The following is a 19,363-nucleotide window of genomic DNA, read 5'->3' as shown; positions in this document are numbered from 1 at the left end:
CCCAGGAAGACCCGGGCTACATGTCTGTATTCCACCCTCTTCCCCATCCTCCTTCTCAGGCCTGGGGGTGCCCTGCTGACAAGGACTCTCCCTCAGTCAGCCTTGCGTCAGCCTCCCCTCGGCCTCTGTCGCAGCTGGGCTTCAACCTTGGGCTTCTGTGTCTGTCCTCGCCAGGCCTGCTCACCCCATTTTAGCAAGAATTCTGTCCAGCCGGTTTAGCCACAATCCCCTGCCTCATCCCCACCACTCCCCAGGTGACATCACACCACCTGACCTGCCCTCTGCAGGAAGAGTTTCAGGCAGAATGGCTCCATCACCCATGCAGATTCTGCTTACTCATTTTCTATCCAGTGACCCCCACATGGCTCCTGGGCTATAAATCATCACTTGTCCTTGTAGCACTCACACTTTAGCCAAGTCCTATACTGAGATCTCTTTGTTCTTATTGTAATAGTTCCTGAATAAATTCTTTTTCCTGCTTAGCTACAGTCCAGCTTTGGTTTTTATTTAATACCATGGGTGCCTGGACCCAATGAATGCTGGCTAGGATGTGAAGAAAGGGGAGTAAACTCACACCGTGCTGGTGGGAATGTAAATTAGTACAGCCATAAGGAATTCAGTATGGAACTTCCTTAAAAAACTAAAAGTAAATGTGCTATATGATCCAGGTATCCCACTTCTGGGATATACCAAAGGAAATGATTTCAACATAGCAAAGAGATATCTACTCGTCCATGTTCATGACAACAGTGTTCTTAGTAGCCAAGATACGGAGTCAACTTGGGCGTCTCTCTATGGATGAATGGATAAAGAAAATGCGGTATGTATACACAGCGGATTATTAAACTATAGAAGGAATGAAAGTCTATCATTTGAAGAAAAATAAAGGATGGAGGAACTGGATTACACTATGTGAAGTAAGTCAGATACCAGAAAGACAAATACCACATGTTCTCTCCCAAATGAGTATGCATGAACCAAAGTAAAAAAAAAAAAAAGAAAAGCGGGGAGGGGGAAGATGGATCCTAACTTAGCATGGGAAGTGGGGGAGAGGGGAAGCAGGAAGGTTGGGTAACAGGAGCGACACAGAGTTTTTTTTTTTTCTTTTGACAGGCAGAGTGGACAGTGAGAGAGAGAGACAGAGAGAAAGGTCTTGCTTTGCTGTTGGTTCACCCTACAATGGCCACCGCGGCCAGCGCGCTGCGGCCGGCGCACTGCGCTGATCCGAAGCCAGGAGCCAGGTGCTTTTCCTGGTCTCCCATGGGGTGCAAGGCACAAGCACTTGGGCCATCCTCCACTGCCTTCCCGGGCCACAGCAGAGAGCTTGTCTGGAAGAGGGGCAACCGGGACAGAATCCGATGCCCCGACTGGGACTAGAACCCGGTGTGCCGGCGCCACAAGGCGGAGGATTAGCCTAGTGAGCCGCGGCACCGGCCCAATACAGAGTTCTTTAGGTTGTTTGGGAGGAACACACTGGGATCTTAACCAATTTGCCCTCTTGGCAGGAGATGCTGCAAACCGGTCCTTAATGTCAGCAAGATGAGATGGAAATGAACCTTGTCGCCCAGATGTTTGTGGTGTGGTGTGACCTCTTAGACTCCCCAGATGTACACCTGCATCATAAGTCTCCAACAACAGTCTCCTACTAAAACACATTAGTCTGTATTTTGTTAATTAAATATTTACATGTTTGGTATACACAATGCTGCTAAATAAATGTTTATGAATAACTTCAATGAACATTAAATGTTTTAAGGGATGATTTTTGATATCATCTTTATAAAATCACAAAGAAAGCCAAGAATTGTAAGTTTTACTGGTGTCTAGGAGACTGCTTTTTCAGTACCAGGGCCTGAAAAGCTGACTTCTGCATGTCAAATTGTACACAACATCCTGGGTTCAACCTGAAGTCAAACTCTCATTTATCAGTTTTTCATTTCTTTAAAAATATATATTACATTAGAATGCTTTTGCCAGGAAGAAATGAATATGTAAGGATCCAGACATATTTATCCTGGTTTGAATATTATACAATATATGCATATATTATCAAAATACCAGTTTCTCATAAATATATACAATTTTATGTGTCAGTTAAAAATTTTTAAAAATAAAAATTAATGTTCAATAAAACATCTTAGTTCAGAGTCACTGATAGAAATTAAATTTATTATTTTGCTATTTAATGGATAAAATATGTAAATGTAACCCATATGCTCAATTCAACTACATTTCTTAGACTATTTAAACAGAACAGAAAACAGAGAAACAATTTTAACTTTGGTTTTCTCTTATTTATCACTGGAGTTTAAGGGTCCAGGAGAATGTTTTTCCAAGAAGATTCCATTTAAGCCTCCTGTGCTCTTAAATGTAAATTAAACAGGGAAATACCAAAGGCACAATAAAATATCTTTAAAGGACAACTATCAGAGAAAGCTATTTATCCTTGACTGCACCATGAATTTAAATCTTTCTTCAAAGACTCCTGCAGAGTCCTGTTCTTAAGGAAACCATTCCTTACAAATCATGTGGACCTTTTGTCCATCAGTTTGAAACTACAGTGAGTCCACCTGAGACAAGAGAAGGCAAAAAAAAACCCAACACCACCATTTTGTAATTGCTTTCTTTAAAACAGATGAACATTGCAGATGAAAATAGGCCTTCATCAATTTACCAATTTGATGTAAAAAAGAAGCACATGTTGTAAGAATTTTAGAAAATGTTTCCATTCGCTGGGACTTTTTCTTACTAGTTTCTTAAATAATGAATCGTAATCATTTCGTTCGAGGGAAGCCCTGTTGTTTTGTGCTCTGAGTTTACCTTTGTTAGTTGTTTAAGATTGCAGCAAATATTAAGAATAGGGATTCTGTCCTTAAGGAATACAGGAGACAGTTGGAGAATTCATGCATTTTCAGCTCTTTAATGTCTTAGAGACGACAGCTCACGGGGGCACACAGAAATGATGACTCACAGCGAGGGAGACACTAATTTAGACTCCAGGCTGATGGTCCCTTTCTGATGCCCCACTGCACTGCTTTCATCGTCCCCACTCACTGACCACAAAATAGCCCCCGCATCCCTGCATTTCTCCTGAGCACAAGACCAGTCCAACTGCCCACCAGCCACTCCTGAAATCATCTCCAACTCCAACCCCAAGGCCGAAACATTCTGTACCTCTTTGGTCCACGGTACTTCCTAAGGTACTTATGTGTTACACTTGTCAGGTGGAGACAGAGAGAGAAACCCAGAGACCTCTCCCATCTGCTGGTTCACTCCCCAAGTACCTACAAAAACACCGCTGGCCAGGCCAAGGCCAGAAGCCGGGGACTCAATCCAGGTCCTCCACCTGAGTGCAAAGATCCAAGAAGGCTGAGGCGTCACCTGCTACTTCCCATGATGCACAACAGTGTGAAGCAGAGCCAGGACACGAACCAGGCACTTTGATATAGGCTAGGGGTGTTCCAACTGTGTCTTTTTGTTTTGTTTTGTTTTTTGACAGGCAGAGTGGACAGTGAGAGAGAGACAGAGAGAAAGGTCTTCGTTTTCCGTTCACCAACGTTCACCCCACAATGGTCGCTGTGGCCGGCACACTGTGCTGATCCGAAGCCAGGAGCGAGGTGCTTCTCCTGGTCTCCCATGAGGGTGCAGGACCCAAGCACTTGGGCCATCCTCCACTGCACTCCCTGGCCACAGCAGAGAGCTGGCCTGAAGAGGGGCAACCGGGACAGAATCTGGTGCCCCGTCCAGGACTAGAACCTGGTGTGCCGGTGCCGCAGGCGGAGGATTAGCCTAGTGAGTCCTGGCGCTGGCCCCAACCGTGTCTTAAGCACTGTGCAAAATGCCTGCCCCTTCCTGCTGTATAAAAATGGACTATCTTGTCTGTCCAGTTGCACAACATGGACTTCAAAGACTCATTTTGTAAAAATTTTATGCTTTTATTTCTCCTATACAAAGTTGATGGAATCCCATTATGCAATTTATCTGCTTAAAAATACCAAAATTTTTCCCCTTGGCCATCCTGAGCATGTTAAAAATGTTTCTTCTAGGAGCCAGGTCAGCCTCGGGAACCAGCACTGTCTGGTCTTCAAAGTAACAACTTAACTGCAATGGGAATTCCTAGAGCAACCAGGACATCCCACTTTGTCCTTCATATGCTAAGACTCCTGATAGCTGAGCTGGACTATTTTTGCACTGAACACTATTCAAGGCTGAGGTTTACAAAGGAAGTTCTTCCTGGCTACGCATCAGATTTATAAACTCAAGCTCTTTATAACCCAAAGTGTAGAGAGAAATATTTGTGTCTTGCCTTCATATGGTCCCACAAATTATTATTTTCTTAAGGCAAGATTCCATATCAATGTCATTTCCCATTTTGAATTCACGACATATAATTATGTGTAAAGATAGGCAAAAATTTTGTCCAAAACTTTGCCCTTTGTACGTTCTCCATTTTATTGGATCCTAGTGGTGAGGGGATAGCGTATTCAACTCTCTATTTTAGGAATATGATTTGGCATAATCAGAAAGTATTGATTTCAAATACATAAAGTGAGATAAGAAGAAGATAAAACCAATTTACCAGATTGGAAGTTACCATTTTGGTTCAGGGGAAAGGATGGTTAATGGGCCACGTCGTTCTGTGCTGTTAACATAGTGAAACAAATGACTGCTGGCAATAACTTCGCTTCTTGAATTGTGTTATAATTATAGCTCTTTCATACAGGTCATCTTACTATTGAAAAACAAATAACCAAAAATGCTGACTCCCCCATGGTAATTTGTGCTGTTGTGGTCTTTATAGACACTTGGAAGTACTCTTCAGTTTTGTGGCCACAGGCAGAGTTAAAAGTGAGAATTAGTGCACATGATTTACTTGTGGAAATGATAGAAGGCTTGACAAGAAGGCGAGGATCTGATTATTAGAAACCTCCTGATACATACTGGTGCCTTATATTAAATTACTTGTTCTTGTTCAAATCACACTTTACCGTAAAGTCATGTTTGCAGGTTGTCAGAGCAATCAGGAAACTTGAGATTTCTCAATACAACATCTCTTTGCTATTTGAGCACCACATTTGTGGAGATCTTGTAATAATATCTGTTTCCAAATCTAAAGTATCCCTCACATGTCTACCGAGTTGGCAAGAAGTATATTTCTTTCTCAATAAAACCCAAGAAATGCCTTTATATAGCAAAAATGAAAACAAAAACTTCACCTTACTTCTTTAATAAATTATATACAAGTATACAGATGAACATACAGAGGAGTATTTTAAAATTTCACTTACTGGATTAAGGCATTTCAAAAAGCTCACAGAAAATAACCCCCCATGAAAAATTATGCATGGATTTCAAAATCTTTTGCACCAAAATAAATTTATATTTTAGTGCCATTTTCCCATATACTTTTTGAAATGCCCTTGTACCCGCGATAGTAATGTTCACCCTAGTGGGTCAAAACCTAAATTAAATGACAATACAGCTTCACTCTAATATTGTATGAAGAGGGGAGGGATCTTTATTCTTTTATTTCACAAATGAATTAGTGCATATTAAAGTGCAAAAAGATGTACTGAAAATTTTCAGGAAATGCTTTCTTTGGTACGTTATCCAACTCAACTCTCTGTGTAAATTTTTTAAGCATTAAAAACAAAATCTGAGCACAAACCAACACTCCTTATACTCATAGAACACAAATGCTTGTGTTTTATTATAATACAACCAAAATATACATTTAACAATTTCTAATTATTTTATACAAGACTACATTTATCTTAAAATAGCAAAACCACAAATTCTAAATTGATGGCTAATCACTCTCAATACAAGAATTAAATTATGTGATTAATTATGGCTTCTGATAGATTTTGTCTTTTCCCCCAAAATAATCTGTTTCAAACTTACCATAAATACCTTCTATTACAAATATTTAAAGGTGAGGTATAAGTCATGTGCCTACTCTTCTCTTTGTATTCTCAATACATAGAATCTGGGAATTTTAGAATTTTTTAAACCGCATGGTAAGCTGAATTATTTAAATGTTCTGGTCATTTGGTGTGAGAAAAATATATAATTGTTCTAAAATGCTTTTCAAATCTCTCTCTCTCTTTTTCAGTAATTGCAAAAAGGCTAGTAAATTCCGGAATATTATCAAAGACAAATCTGACATCACAAAATTGGGAGGTGATTTTCACTTGTACATACATATGTGAAATAAATATTAAATTGTCAAAATCTGAATGAAATCAAGTTGTCCTTGGAAATTCAACTTTGATCATAGTGAAAACTCAGCTCTGTTGTTAACTAATCTTCCAGTTGAGTCTGCACAATTCAGCAGGAACAAAATGTAACAGCATATGAAGAACCAAGATGGAGACCAGAGGCAACATTCAAGAGAAGACAATTCTGTAGCCAGCATATTGCCAATGAGCATGACTGTAGCCAACAGAATGATGGCAACGACAGTTTGCATGAATTATAGTTCTTCTACTGTTGTGGCTTTTGGAAATTACTAAATTTCTTTTTTGCTATTTTTCCATTTCTTAAGTTATTTGGTTGAGTTTCAGGAATGTTTATTCAATGATGTGAATGTAGTGTTTTGAGTTTTTGAGGAAAAAATGCTCTGCATAAATTAATTACTTAGGCTATCCATTTCTAAACAAACTCTTAAAATGCTTGATAAATTCAATGTAAATGAATGCAGACAGGCGGGATTCCATTTAGCAGCATAAATAGCTGGAATGAAATGCAGGCGAGAACACACAAGGAAGTCAAAAGACATATGTATTGAAGACTAGAGAGAAAATATGAAACCAAGAATAAACACAATTTAAGACCCTCTCCATTGAGAGTTGATTCCTTACCATATTTGAAGCTGTTAACTATAATTTTCTTCTTCATTTTTTCAAAGAAAATCTGGTGAAGTTCTCAACAGTGAGGGAGTACACAATGTGTTTGCAGACTTAATATATTCACACTGTTCCTCTACGTGTACAAGACAATTACAAAGTTTAAACAATTAAATGCTGTTTAGATGTCCTCTATCATTAGAAACACACATACATCTTTGCCCCATATTATTTTTGTTACATAAAAATTTATTTAACTAATATTTCCAATATTTTTAAGAAATTGACATAAGTTTTTATCCAAAGCAGCCTGAATAGTAGACAGTAGGCATAAAAGAAGTCCCACAAATTTTGTCTGAATAACTAAGATTAGAAAGATTTTTTAAATGGTTTGGATACCCATATATGGATGAGAATAAAATTTGAAATCTCACAAGTCAATCCTAACTTTTGCACTGCATGTAATTTCTCCAAACCCATCCATATTTTATTAAGACCATCAGATACACAACTATTTGGAAATTTTTTCAAACATAAAGCCTGATCCCACTTACTTGCTTTGAGCTTGCTATGAATCTCTGGAACATTTTATCCCAGGAAATCAACAATTAGCAAGACTCATGTTAGGTTATTCAGTTAGTAGTCTGATTTTGCCACAACTATTCTTATGCATTATGTTTTCAAAAAGGATTTGTTCTGGTTCATGAAAATATCACTCCAATTATTCCTTCCCGTTTCCCTACAGTGAAACATCTACACATGCCCATGAGTACATTACCAAAAGAGGATACCCCACCTGAATTATCAGTCTGACCACTCAGAGATGGGAAGCAATGCAAGTGACATGAGTCTAGAAGGGAGATAATGCTCTGAACATGGAGCCAGTCGCAGATTCTGCGAGAAGTTGTCCTCTAGCCACACGGCTTTCTCACAGATTGTCTTTCAGAACGTGTATGAGAAACAAGCAATGTCTGTTATTTAGTTTTCTGAAAAGCTGTCCTCCATGTGAGGAAGTGACTAATTTTTCATTTCACACTATAAATGGCGTGAAAAGGCCAGACAGAAGAAGGCTGAGGGTTTTGTGTTAGGAGGAAAGGTGAGTTTCTGCTTAGACAGACAGGAAACACACCATGAAGATTGAGAAACAAAGCTGAATTGGAAACATTTGAAAGTGCTAACAAAATATGAAAATAGTTTATGCTAATGTGGGTGAGCTCCTTTTCTTTACCTGTGGTAAGCTTATTGTTAAATTACTAAATCAATGCTACTAGAATTACAAAATATCACCTTGGAAATGCAAAAAGGTTGTGTGAAGGAAAGTTGTCAAAGAGTTCATTTAACCCTTTCCGTTGCCAAAATTTTACACTTGTTCTGTTCAACAAACGTACACCCACCACACTGCTATAGTCTACTTCACTCTATCTCAATATGTATTGTATATTGTATATTGTGTTTTTCCTAGTCACTCAAACATAACCCAATAACCCAATAAGCAGGAGAGAATAAAGGCAGTAAATGGAAATAATATACAAAGTATGATAAATATTTAGAAAAAGGAGAGGAAATGCATACTGAAATATCATTGGTTATAAATAAAATGTGCTCATCCCTCCATGATCCTTTAGAAAATTTACTTTTTCTAAGACTTTTGCTGGCAGTTTGTTATAATTTGAGATTTTTTTTTAACAGATGGACTACAAATTGGCAGCTGCTTATACCCCAGTGAAAACAGCTCCATTACACTTTGTCTACTTTATTTGCGATTCTTCTTCCTTGTCATGGGGATAGGAGTTTTCCCCAAGGCCAGAATTTATGGCTGTCTTTCCTTTTGTCTCCCAAGAAATGTCATCAACATGTCTTCCCATCAGGATGTAGTACACATCATGATGTTGCCCTGATTGTATTAAAACCTTTTCCCATATCTAAAATACGCACTAAGCATTCTGTCCCTGTAGAGCTTAGCAAACATTCTAGAAGCATGTAACTGAGCACCAACTTCTGTGAACCTGTTACTCCTGACAAGTCCCAAGGAATCCTGGGAGGAACATCAATGCCCTTCCATAAATCAGCGTTGCAGAACAGCAAATATTATCCCTAGAGCCTGTGAGAAATAACGCCCCTCTCCAAATTCGTGCATCACGCTCCAAAAATTGTGAATGGCTCTCTGGGAAAGTTCCTGTGGATGCTGTGAGCTGTTTTAAACTGTGTCTTGCGTCCAGTTCCTACCACAAGGTGGCCAGTTCCAGGGTGGAATGACACTTCCTCTGTTCACAAGGACACAGCACAGCTGCCTGGGAGGCTTCGTGCTTACCGGACATGTGAGGGAATGAAGCACCTTGATCCAACATCGAATTTGATGCTTGTTTAGGTCCACTATTTACATTCATAATAAATTCAAAAATTCAAAACTTAATAACATTTACAAATGTAAAGCCCCTATTTTGGAGAGAATTCTTACACTGTGAAGGTATAGCTTTTGTTGTTGGAAAACAGGTTCAGATGAACGTTTGCCCTCACTCTCCCAAATTCACCCTGTGCAGTCTATTCAGATCAGCGTTCTTGTGCCTCAGCAAAAGTCCCTGGAAAGCATTTAGGAGCTAGCATAAGAGGCGTACAAACAGAGGACAGTGTGTCTGCAGGAAGACTTCTACGCTTTGAGTTACACGGGAAGCTACGTAGCCACAGTCCTAGGAAGCGCGTCCAGCGCTCGGTGGTGTCTCCGGTTCCGTTTCTTCCTCATCTCCTGCACGTGCTTCCACTTGGGACTGCCCTTGTTCCGCTGCCTCCGCTTCTCCCGGTGCCACATCTGCTCACAGTACTGGTCCAGGCTGAAGTTTGGGCTGCTCAGGATCTGCATGTAGTCTTTGTATCTCAACCGTGACTCAGCCAACAGATCCTTGACCTTCCCCTCCTCGTGCTCTGCCCTCTGGGTATTCTCCATCTGTTCGTTCTCAATGACGTTCAAAGTCAGTTTCACTATGGTGTGGATGAAAGTGTGCTCCTGCGCTTTGCAGTAATACAGCCCAGAGTCCTTCTTCTGCAGACTGCGGATCAGTAGCCCGTACTCCGTTTTGATGATCCTTTCATCAGGTTTCAACTGCAGAATTGGAAAAATGTAGGTAATAAATTAAAACCAGAGAGGGCTACGAGCAAATGAAAACAGGCTACGCAGTTTCACTAAGATGAACCTAAAAGATAGATTCCCCGTCTCTCTGTCATCAAGCATAATACTGTCAGCCACAGTTGAAGAGGGTGAAAAAATTCATCGAAAGTCATGGCCCCGAGGCACAGCCTGTGTTTTTCACATTCGCATCTGATTAGCTGGACCTCTGGAATACAGTTGGCTTAGAGAGGAATGAAAAGCTCTGAGCAGTAATGAAGCAAAACTGGAACCTATCAGATGACCTTCATCACAGACTTCAGCTATAATTGGTGTGCTAAGATCACAGATTGCTATCTCACTTGCAGAATGAGAATGCAAACTTCACATTGTGGAGAAAAGGAGCCTCAGAGCATGCTATCGTATGTGCTGTGGAAGGAAACCATGATTCCAAAAGGAATTTACTCTGTTTTCTAGGTGTCGCCAAATACACGGTCTGAATGGCATATGGCAGCTGTAAGAAGCGACTTGTCAAAAGTCAAGGGGAAAGGCATGGACCCAGCCTTGCGGATGTTAGCACTGTAACTGAGCAGGACCATCGTCAGAAGGCTAGCAACATTTGAAGCTGAATTTCCCTTCTGACTGTGGATTGAATTTTGATACTGGGTGTGCATGCGATACTTTGGACTATGTCATTTGTGGAAATATTTGCCATACCTCAGTATAGTATAACATGGTAATGTGATTTCAAGTGTGAGAAAGCACAAGGAACAGAAAGAACTGGCTCAGAAATGTTATGCTCTCTGCCCTTTGAAGCGATATTATTCAAACAGTTAGCTTGCCTGGCCCACAGGCTGGTGTGAATGGCGAACCTATCTTCAGTAAAGCTGGAGGCATGTTTGCCGACACAAGAACCCCGGTTAAAGCACGGTATTGTTGAGGGTCTGGGCATTCAGTAGAAGGGCAACAACACAACAAAGACGTCTGGAAGATTTCCCAGTTTACACATCTGCCCCTGCATTGTGGACTTTGAGCTGATGGAAATCAAGGAGGCCCAAGGAAGGCTGAATTAAATTTATTCACAGTGGGCGGACTACACTCGGCATCCTTATGTGGAAAATATGTAGGGTAAAGTCCCTCTGATTCTGGAAATCTGAGAAAAGGAAAAGAAACATCTCTGGCTGCCAGCCCAGTTAACTAACAAGTCTATGCCGAGGCACCCTCTGGGCCACAGAAGTGCAGCTGCAGGGGTTCTACTGAGGCCACGGGCAGGTCACAGCTCAGAGGCCCGGGTCATGGCACTGCCTTGTGTCCAGGCCCGCCTTTGCCCAGCACTGAGTCCACACATCGGGGATTTGTGTATGTGTCCCTTTGGAAAGTTGTTGGATGTGTAGTTTTCTTTCCTCATGGGTTTATTCCAAAAGCTGAGACATTTTTAAAACACTGTTGTAATAGAAACTAACCTTGAATTCATTCTCTGAAACCCAAGGAGTCTCATGCCCAAAGAAAATGTGAATTTGAACTCCTAGGATTCTGAAGGGGCCAGTCTTCAATGCAAACGGTAAACTCAAATCTAACACACTGTTCATTGTTTTTTTTTTTTTTTTTACTTTACATGAGTTTTTTTTTTATTTAAAAAATAAGTAAATCTTGCATCTAAAACACTGGCTTCCTGACCTAGATTCTGGTCTGTGCCGGCTCTGCCTCCTAGGATGGTTCATTTGTCTTCCCCACGGCTCTCACGTTTATCAAGTTGGTGGTCAGCATAAGGAGCATGTGGGGGATTAAGAGCAAAGCTCTTGGAAGGTTAAGTGGGAAGCAGTCTGAGCAATATCATGGACTATACCGTCCTGCCTGAGAGGGAACGTTCTGGGCTTTCAGCTGCTGAAATTCGCCTAGAGAGAGCGGCCCGAAGCGATCAGCATGGCTGCCAGCGTGGGCACCTTCCGTCCCAGTTCCCTGCTAGGTTTCCTGCACATAACCGCTCTTCTTGTTGATGGCGGAGCCGTCTTTAATGCGGCTCCTAGACACTGGCAGAGCTCTGGCTCTGGACTTCTTATTATTCTCTTTAATCTTCTGACAGGGAGAAATTATAACTGCAATTTCACACAACTCGTGCAACATTTCGTTATTTTTGCTATTCACTTTCTGTTTCCTTGTTTATGCATGTGTGCTCTGAGGTCTCGTTCCCGCCCCTCAGTTTCACTCTAGTTCTGTCCCTACAGGGCTCAGGATTTCGTCAACACCTGGCAACTCATTACTTGGCCATGCTTCTTAACCTTGTCTTTCTTCCATGGAATGCTGAATCTGGTCCTTGGTGTTTGACCTACACATTTAACTTTCGTTAATAAATATCAAGCTTTCTGGATTTTCCTAATGCCTACTAGATCATTCCCCCAATTTTTTAATGTCCTAAAATCTCAAAAAGTATGTCTTTAGTAAAACAGCATCTCTAAAAAAAAAATTGAGTTGATATATTTTCCCAGGATTTCTGCAACATAGAGATAAAAATCTGTGACCCAGAAATTAAGTAGTCAGTGAACCTTTTCCTACTCCTCATTCTCATCCTTGATAACGCTTTTGTTGTGCTCCAAAACAGAATGCACAACTCTCTCAGCGGTGAAAACCAGCACAGTCATTTTAGAAAAGTCAGCTCCTCTACAAAGAGGTACTGTAACCTCTGGCCACTGATTTAAACACACAGAATTGTCTCTTCCCTAGAATTGATAAGTAGGAACTGCTCAACCCTACAAATCAAACGGGGGTCAACTATTCATTTGCCTAATGTGAGTGAGGATAATGTATCTGGCATTATTAAATGTAGAACTTCAGGGAAGGGCCATTTGTTTTAAATGAGAAGAGAAACATGGAAGGGACAGAGGACACTCAGGTACAAAACAGCAGGTAGAGGTCAGGGACTTTATCTTCGGATAATTCACCTGTCAGTGCTTTCACGGTTAATGCAGTGCACATGTCTTGGAAGAAACTATGGCTTCAAGAGTATCTTCTTTCTCCAAGAACAGAAGATATTACCAGGGGAGAACTGGGATTAAATAAAGCAGAGAGCTTCCACCATGGAAAAAAGACGTATCTATAAAACTGCAGTAAATTTCTTTTGTGTATAAATGAAGCACTTTAAATTTAGAAACTTTTCTGTTTTCTAATTTAAAGTGCGAGAAAAGGAACTGAAATCATTTGTACACATGTTTTTTTAAGAGGATATGACATGACACTGTACATGATGTATGTCTTAATATACCACAAAATCAAAAATTAGTATCTTGGACAAGCAACTGCTCATTATTTAAAAAAATCTACTTATACATTAGTAAGCATTAGATTAATTTATTTATTCAGTAAATATTAAATGTAAAATAAAAATGTGAATGTAAAAATAAAATCCCTAAATAAATAGAATATATATATATATATATATATATATTTGCTGTTTCAGTGGGGGAGAAGCTTCTAAGCATAGTGGGTAAGGAATCACAGAGCTGTAATTAATAGCTTTTCCTAAATAAAATATAAAACTTTCGAAAGAATGTTAGGAGATTTTAGAAATACAAAAATTAAAAGCTATAAAACAAAGTTACTTGCAAAATGTATGGCATTCAATTAATATCTATGCTATATACAGAGCATTTTGAAATAAATATGTCAGTGTAAACTAAGTAACTGACAGGCACCACAATTCACTAAATACAACTGAAACCAACAGCTAAGAAACATGAGAAGGTACATGCCCACTAACCTTCAAGGAAATAAATATTAACACTGCATTTTTCATTATCAAGCTAGTAGACGTTTTCTTAAATTATGATGCACAATTTTGTCTCAGGAGTTCAAAAAAGTGTGATAGTGATCAAAATGGTGATTTTGGTGGGAAATTTGCAATATTTCATTGTATACCTGAAGCCATAATAATAGTCAGTACCTTTATCTCGCTTATTTGACTTTCTAGGAGTTTGTGCTAAAAGCATAGTTAGAAAAGTAAAGAAGAGACTTAGTTATAGGGAAGCTCATCACTTTTATTTTCTTTTGAGAAGAAGAATGACTTATATAAAACAGAATACTCATGGACCCATGGCATTGTAGAGGGATAGGAGGAGGGGGAGGTAGGAAAAGGATGTTAATGTCAAATGATAAAGGCCAATGCTCACTTACACAGCTAGTGAGAAAACAGCGGGACCAGCCATGCTCATCGGCACTTAGATCCCACTTAAGTTTAAGGAAATTGATGCTGCTTTTATGATAAAAAGAACAAAAGGATCTACCAATGGAAAATTCAAATAGCTCCAGAGATCTAAAAATATTAAAATCCACAGAGAAAATACAGTACAGTAAATGTCATAAGGCATTGCCTATTTCATTCATTCAGCTCCCAAAACTTCTATAGGAGCACAGGGACTGCCGATTAACTCGATTAACTCGCTGGTTACAGCATAAACATCATCAATTTTGAGAACAGCTTTATAAGAAAGTCACCAGATAACTGACTCATGACCTCCCCGCAGCACCCAACTGTGAAGCAGCCCAGTAAGGAAGTGTTCTCCTGGCAGCAAGTAAGCTGGTGACAGCTTCTACGCCCAGGAGATCAGGGTCCTCCCTCTGGCTTTCCGTGAGTGGAGGAAAGATTCCAGACCATGACCTCATGGGGGGAGCAGGAGGCATCCCGCTGGGAAGCGCCTCACATGGAGTCTGGGCCCTGCCCTGCCCTGAGCTCAGGAAGCGCACTGCCTGCCCTGGGCAATGGGAAACGGCCTGTTCACAGACAGATGAAAATACCAGTTGAAATATTATAACCACGCTACTTTCAAGTACAATTCAATAAATACACGATTTCTGCTCCATTGAAATTCATGGAGCATGGTACCATCATGACTGTGATATACTGTTAAAGGTACATTACAGCAATGTGCAGCATTCTCAGGAAAATAAAGAAGTGAATGCAAACAACCACGGGCAAATCAGCGTATCTGTAACTGGGAGATCAGCCTAAGCAGAGCACCTCATTGTTTTTTTATTTTTTTAAAGACAGACTAAATTTGCCATGGAGAAAAAACTCATTTATTCAAGAATTATTTTAAAATGAGAGGCAATTATCAAAACATTATTAGCTATAAAACTGAAAATCCTGCCTTATGGCATCAAAGTAAAAAAAATTACATTAAAAACTTCAGATAATAGTTCCTGGATTAAAAAAAAATACATGGCTTACATTTTGAAATTATAAATAATCATGTCTATATCAGATAATATTTCAATATATGTTGATAAAAACAAGACCCTTAAGATATTCAAGGTAAACATGGATCTGCATAATTTGTAATTTATGGACATCAGTAATAATGAAAAATAGCAAATTAAATGGAGAAATTAGCCATAATAAAAAAGGAGTTATTCCCCTTAATATTAAGTATGGAAAGGGCCAACATTTTTGATGGATCTCGTGGATCCCAAGTGAAGAAAATGTGATTGACTTCTTCATGTAACAGTGGAACTTGATCTCTAAATCAATTTCTTAGGACAAAGTGTGATTGTTCCCTTCCAAGTTTTCCCCACCTCAGCAGTACTGACATTGGGCCAGGTAATTCTTCACTGTGAGGGGCTGAGGGCTAGATGGTGTTTAGCTTCATGTCTGACCTCTACCAAGCAGTTGCAGGCAGCAGAATCCACTCAGCCTTCCCACCCACAAAGCTGTGATGGCCAGAAGGTCTCCAGATTTTGCCGAATGTCAGCACTCTGCGAGCAAAGTTGCCTGAGGTTGAGCCCTCCTATTCTATATGGATGCTTGATTGATTACATGCACTATTTTAAATGTTTATAATCTTGTCAAGGAAGCTGGAGTTTTAGACAAATTTGGTGCACTTACTGACAAATGACAAAGAAAGGGTGTTACAATCTGCTAGAGAAGTTACCATCTGCTCATGACTCCTCTGAAGTCAGGCCACAGTTAGAACCAACATTTTCTGAATGGTGCTCTGTCCTATTCCACATATCCTCGCTGGTGCAGGATTTCCGTAATTTTACACATGTATTTCACAGTTGTGGGAGCCTCTGCTATGAAATTCTATCTTCTCTTCTCATCTTCACAGTAACATTTGAATTTACTTTGTTCACCCTAGAAACTTCTGGCCACCAGGACTCCGTGATGTTGCCGAAGGTTTCAGACCCATGCTCCAACTTAAGACATTACTCATTCCAGTCTGCTCACTTTAATATTTGGAGTTAGAGAACTCTAAGTATCACTGGCTTCTCTTTGGCAAATTCTATAAATAAATTACCTTTCATGAGATTCAAATAATAGTAATTAAAGTTTTCTCAGGCTGCCCAAACTCATCTCATTAAATTTAGTAATATATTCCAGCCATGTACATCACAAAACTCTTTAATATGTTTTAATCACATATACATGTCAGGAAACCAAGAAGAAAGAAACTGAAATAGAGTATCCATATTATTTTTCCTTATGCTCATTTAATTTTTGCAAATACTTATTTATTTGAAAGCCAGAGAAACAGAGAAAAGAAGAGTTAGACACAGAGACATCTTCCTTAAACTGGTTCAATTGCCCAAATAGCTAACAACATCCAGGGCTGTGTCAGGCCAAAGAAAGAGGCTGAAACTCCATACAGATCGGCCACATAGGGGTCAGCAGCCCAAGTACCTGGGCCATCACTTGCTGCCTGCCCAGTGCATTAACACAGAGCGGGATCTGAAATCCAGCAGCTGAGACCTGAACTATTCCGATATGAGGCAGGGTCATATGCAGCATCATATGCAGCAGCGGAACCTACTGCACCACAACCTTGGCTCCTGATTCAACTTTAATACATAAAAGTGAAAAGGTCTACAGGTCCAAGTTCATCAATGGGAGAAATCTTACACAAAAAAACAAAGCCAAAGGTATACTACAAGGCTGTTATAATCAAAACAGCCTGGTACTGGCACAAAATAGACATGTGTACCAGTGGAACAGAAAAGAAACCCCAGAAGTTAATCCGCACATTTACAACCAACTAATCTTTGACAAATAACCTAAAAATCACTCCCTGGAGAAAGAACAGTCTCTTCAACAAATGGTGTTAGGAAAATTGCATCTATGCACGCAGAAGCATGAAACCACGTTTCTACATACCTTACATCCTGCAGAAAAATCAACTCACAATGGATCAAGGATCCAAATCTACGACCTGAAACCACCAACTTACTCGAGGAAAACATGAGGGCATCACTGCATGATGTTCACATAGGCAAAGACTTCTTGGATAAGACCAAAGAAGCACAAACAATAAAACCAAAAATAGACAAGTGGGATTACATCAGGTTAAGAAGCTTCTGCATGCAAAGGAAACTCTCAACAAAGTGAAGAGGCAACCAACAAATGGGAGAAAATATTTGCAAACTATCCAATTGGATTAATACCCAGGATATAGAAAGAGCTCAAGAGACTCAACAACAAAACAATCCAAGTACGAATTGAGCACAGGACATGAACAGGCATTTTTCAAAGGCTGAAACACAAGCAGCCAGTAGACACATGAAAAAAATGCTCAGGATTATTAGCCACCAGGGAAATGAGGTTGCCTCACCCCAGCTGGTATGGCTACCATCCAAAAATCAAAACACAGCAAACGCTAATGAGGGATGTGGAGAAGAAGGTACCCTAATAACCCTAATACGCTGTTTGTGGAAATGAAATCTGGTACGACCATTGTGGAAGACACTTTGCTGAGGGTGTCCTCAGAAATCTAAAAATAGATCTACCAATATAATCCAGCCACTCTACTTCTGGGAATCTATCCAGAGGAAATTAAATCAGCATATGAAAGAGTTTCATGTACCCCATTTTTACTGAAGCTCAATTCAAAATAGGTAAGATATGGAATCAGCTGACATGTCCATCAACTGATGACTAGATAAAGAAAGTGTGGTATATATACACTGTGGAATACTACACAGCTGTAAAAACGGATGATCCTGTTTTTTGAAACAAAATGGGTGCAACAGGAAACCATTATTGGTGAAATAAGACAGTTCACAAAAGACAAAAGTCACATGTTTTCTGTGATCTGTAGTAGATAATATATACAGTATAAAATATGTAATGTATATGAGTGAAATTGACATTTTGGGATTTGATTATTGGTTACAGCCCTTGTCTCTACACCTATGGAACAGTGGTCTTTCTACTTTTTACTTGTTGAATTCTTTATTTAGCTAAGGATTAAGCCTGTGGTTATAAAGTAGATTAGAAATATATTATCACTAAAAATTAAAGAAAAAAAGAAGAAATGAAGGTGGGAGAGGGAAGGAAGAAGGGGAGTATCCTTACATTCTTAGAATTGTATCTATGAACTACACGAAATCTGTTTTCTTCTATTAATAAACATATATCTAATATTTTTATATAAACTCAACATTTTTTTTGAAAGGCAGAGTTATGGAGTGGGTGGGAGGAGATGCAGAGAAAAGAGGTCTTCCATCCACTTCACTCCTCCAATGGCCGCAGCAGCCAGGAGCCTCATCTTGATCTCCCAATGGGTGCAGTGACCCAAGCGCTGGGGCCACCCTTTGCTGCTTCCCCAGACATCCCAACAGGGAGCTGGATCTGAGGTGCAGCAGCTAGGACTCCAGCTGGCACCCATGAGGGAAACCAGTGCTGTAGGTGGTGGCCTAGCCCACTATGCCACAGTGCTGATTCCAGCATGTTTAGTTTTTAATCTAAATTGAGCACAATGTGATTTAAAATTTTATCATTCTGCTACATTATAGTGAAACCTATCGTTATTCCTGATCAGGAAATTGTTCTAAAATACAGGGAATCCACGAGAAATGATAATTAAAGGAAAATCACCTAAATTTCATTGAAAAATTCAGACTTGTTTTAAATAAGCATTTTATGACATTTGTATTACATTGGCCTATTCTTATCTCAAAGGCATTATTGCCTTTGGTGCTAGTGAGTATAAACTGTTATTTTCCTTTTTATCAAATAATGATGATGGCACCATATGGCATTAAAAGGTGAATATCACTCAAAACCAAAAACTAGGTTTAATTTTCTACTCTTCTCTGAGGTGAGTATTGAAAAAACATACCTCCTCTCGATGCTCATCTCCTGACCGCTGGATATACCACTTAATGGTTGCTTGCTGGGATTTAGGTATACATTCCAGAAAAGTTGAATTAAATTCAATGCCAAAAATCACCTTTTCATCAGCAGTTTCATGACTAATGCCTGGAAAGCAAACATGGAATAGGAGATTAACCTTGACCTGGTTTTAAAAGCAATGGGAAAATAGTCTGATTTAGAACAGATGCTATGAGGAAAGAATCATACACATTATTAAAGAGAAAGGAAATTCATGTAATAATATTGTTACTCAAGAGTGTATCCAACAGATAGATT

General features: G+C 39.5%; 1 protein-coding gene across 4 annotated transcripts in view; it reads right to left on the bottom strand.

Moving 5' to 3' along the window:
- Window positions 1-19,363, bottom strand: part of SEMA3D (semaphorin 3D) — a 283,704-nt gene that overhangs the window by 84,299 nt on the left and 180,042 nt on the right. For 3 of the 4 annotated variants that reach the window (XM_002713842.6, XM_008261803.5, XM_089315886.1), the window contains exons 18-19: window positions 19,053-19,192; window positions 5,496-9,945 (exon numbers count right to left, since the gene is read on the bottom strand). In XM_002713842.6, coding sequence (XP_002713888.1) covers window positions 9,520-9,945; window positions 19,053-19,192 — 566 coding nt within the window. In that variant the 3' untranslated portion in view covers window positions 5,496-9,519. Of the gene's footprint in view, window positions 1-5,495; window positions 9,946-19,052; window positions 19,193-19,363 lie in introns of those variants that run through there. The other variant, XM_017344335.4, reaches the window with a different exon arrangement.

This window comes from Oryctolagus cuniculus, chromosome 16 (genome assembly GCF_051225735.1).
Source record: "Oryctolagus cuniculus isolate XC-2025 breed Fujian yellow rabbit chromosome 16, ASM5122573v1, whole genome shotgun sequence".
NCBI lineage: Eukaryota > Metazoa > Chordata > Mammalia > Lagomorpha > Leporidae > Oryctolagus > Oryctolagus cuniculus.
This window is presented reverse-complemented; position numbering and strand designations above follow the sequence as displayed.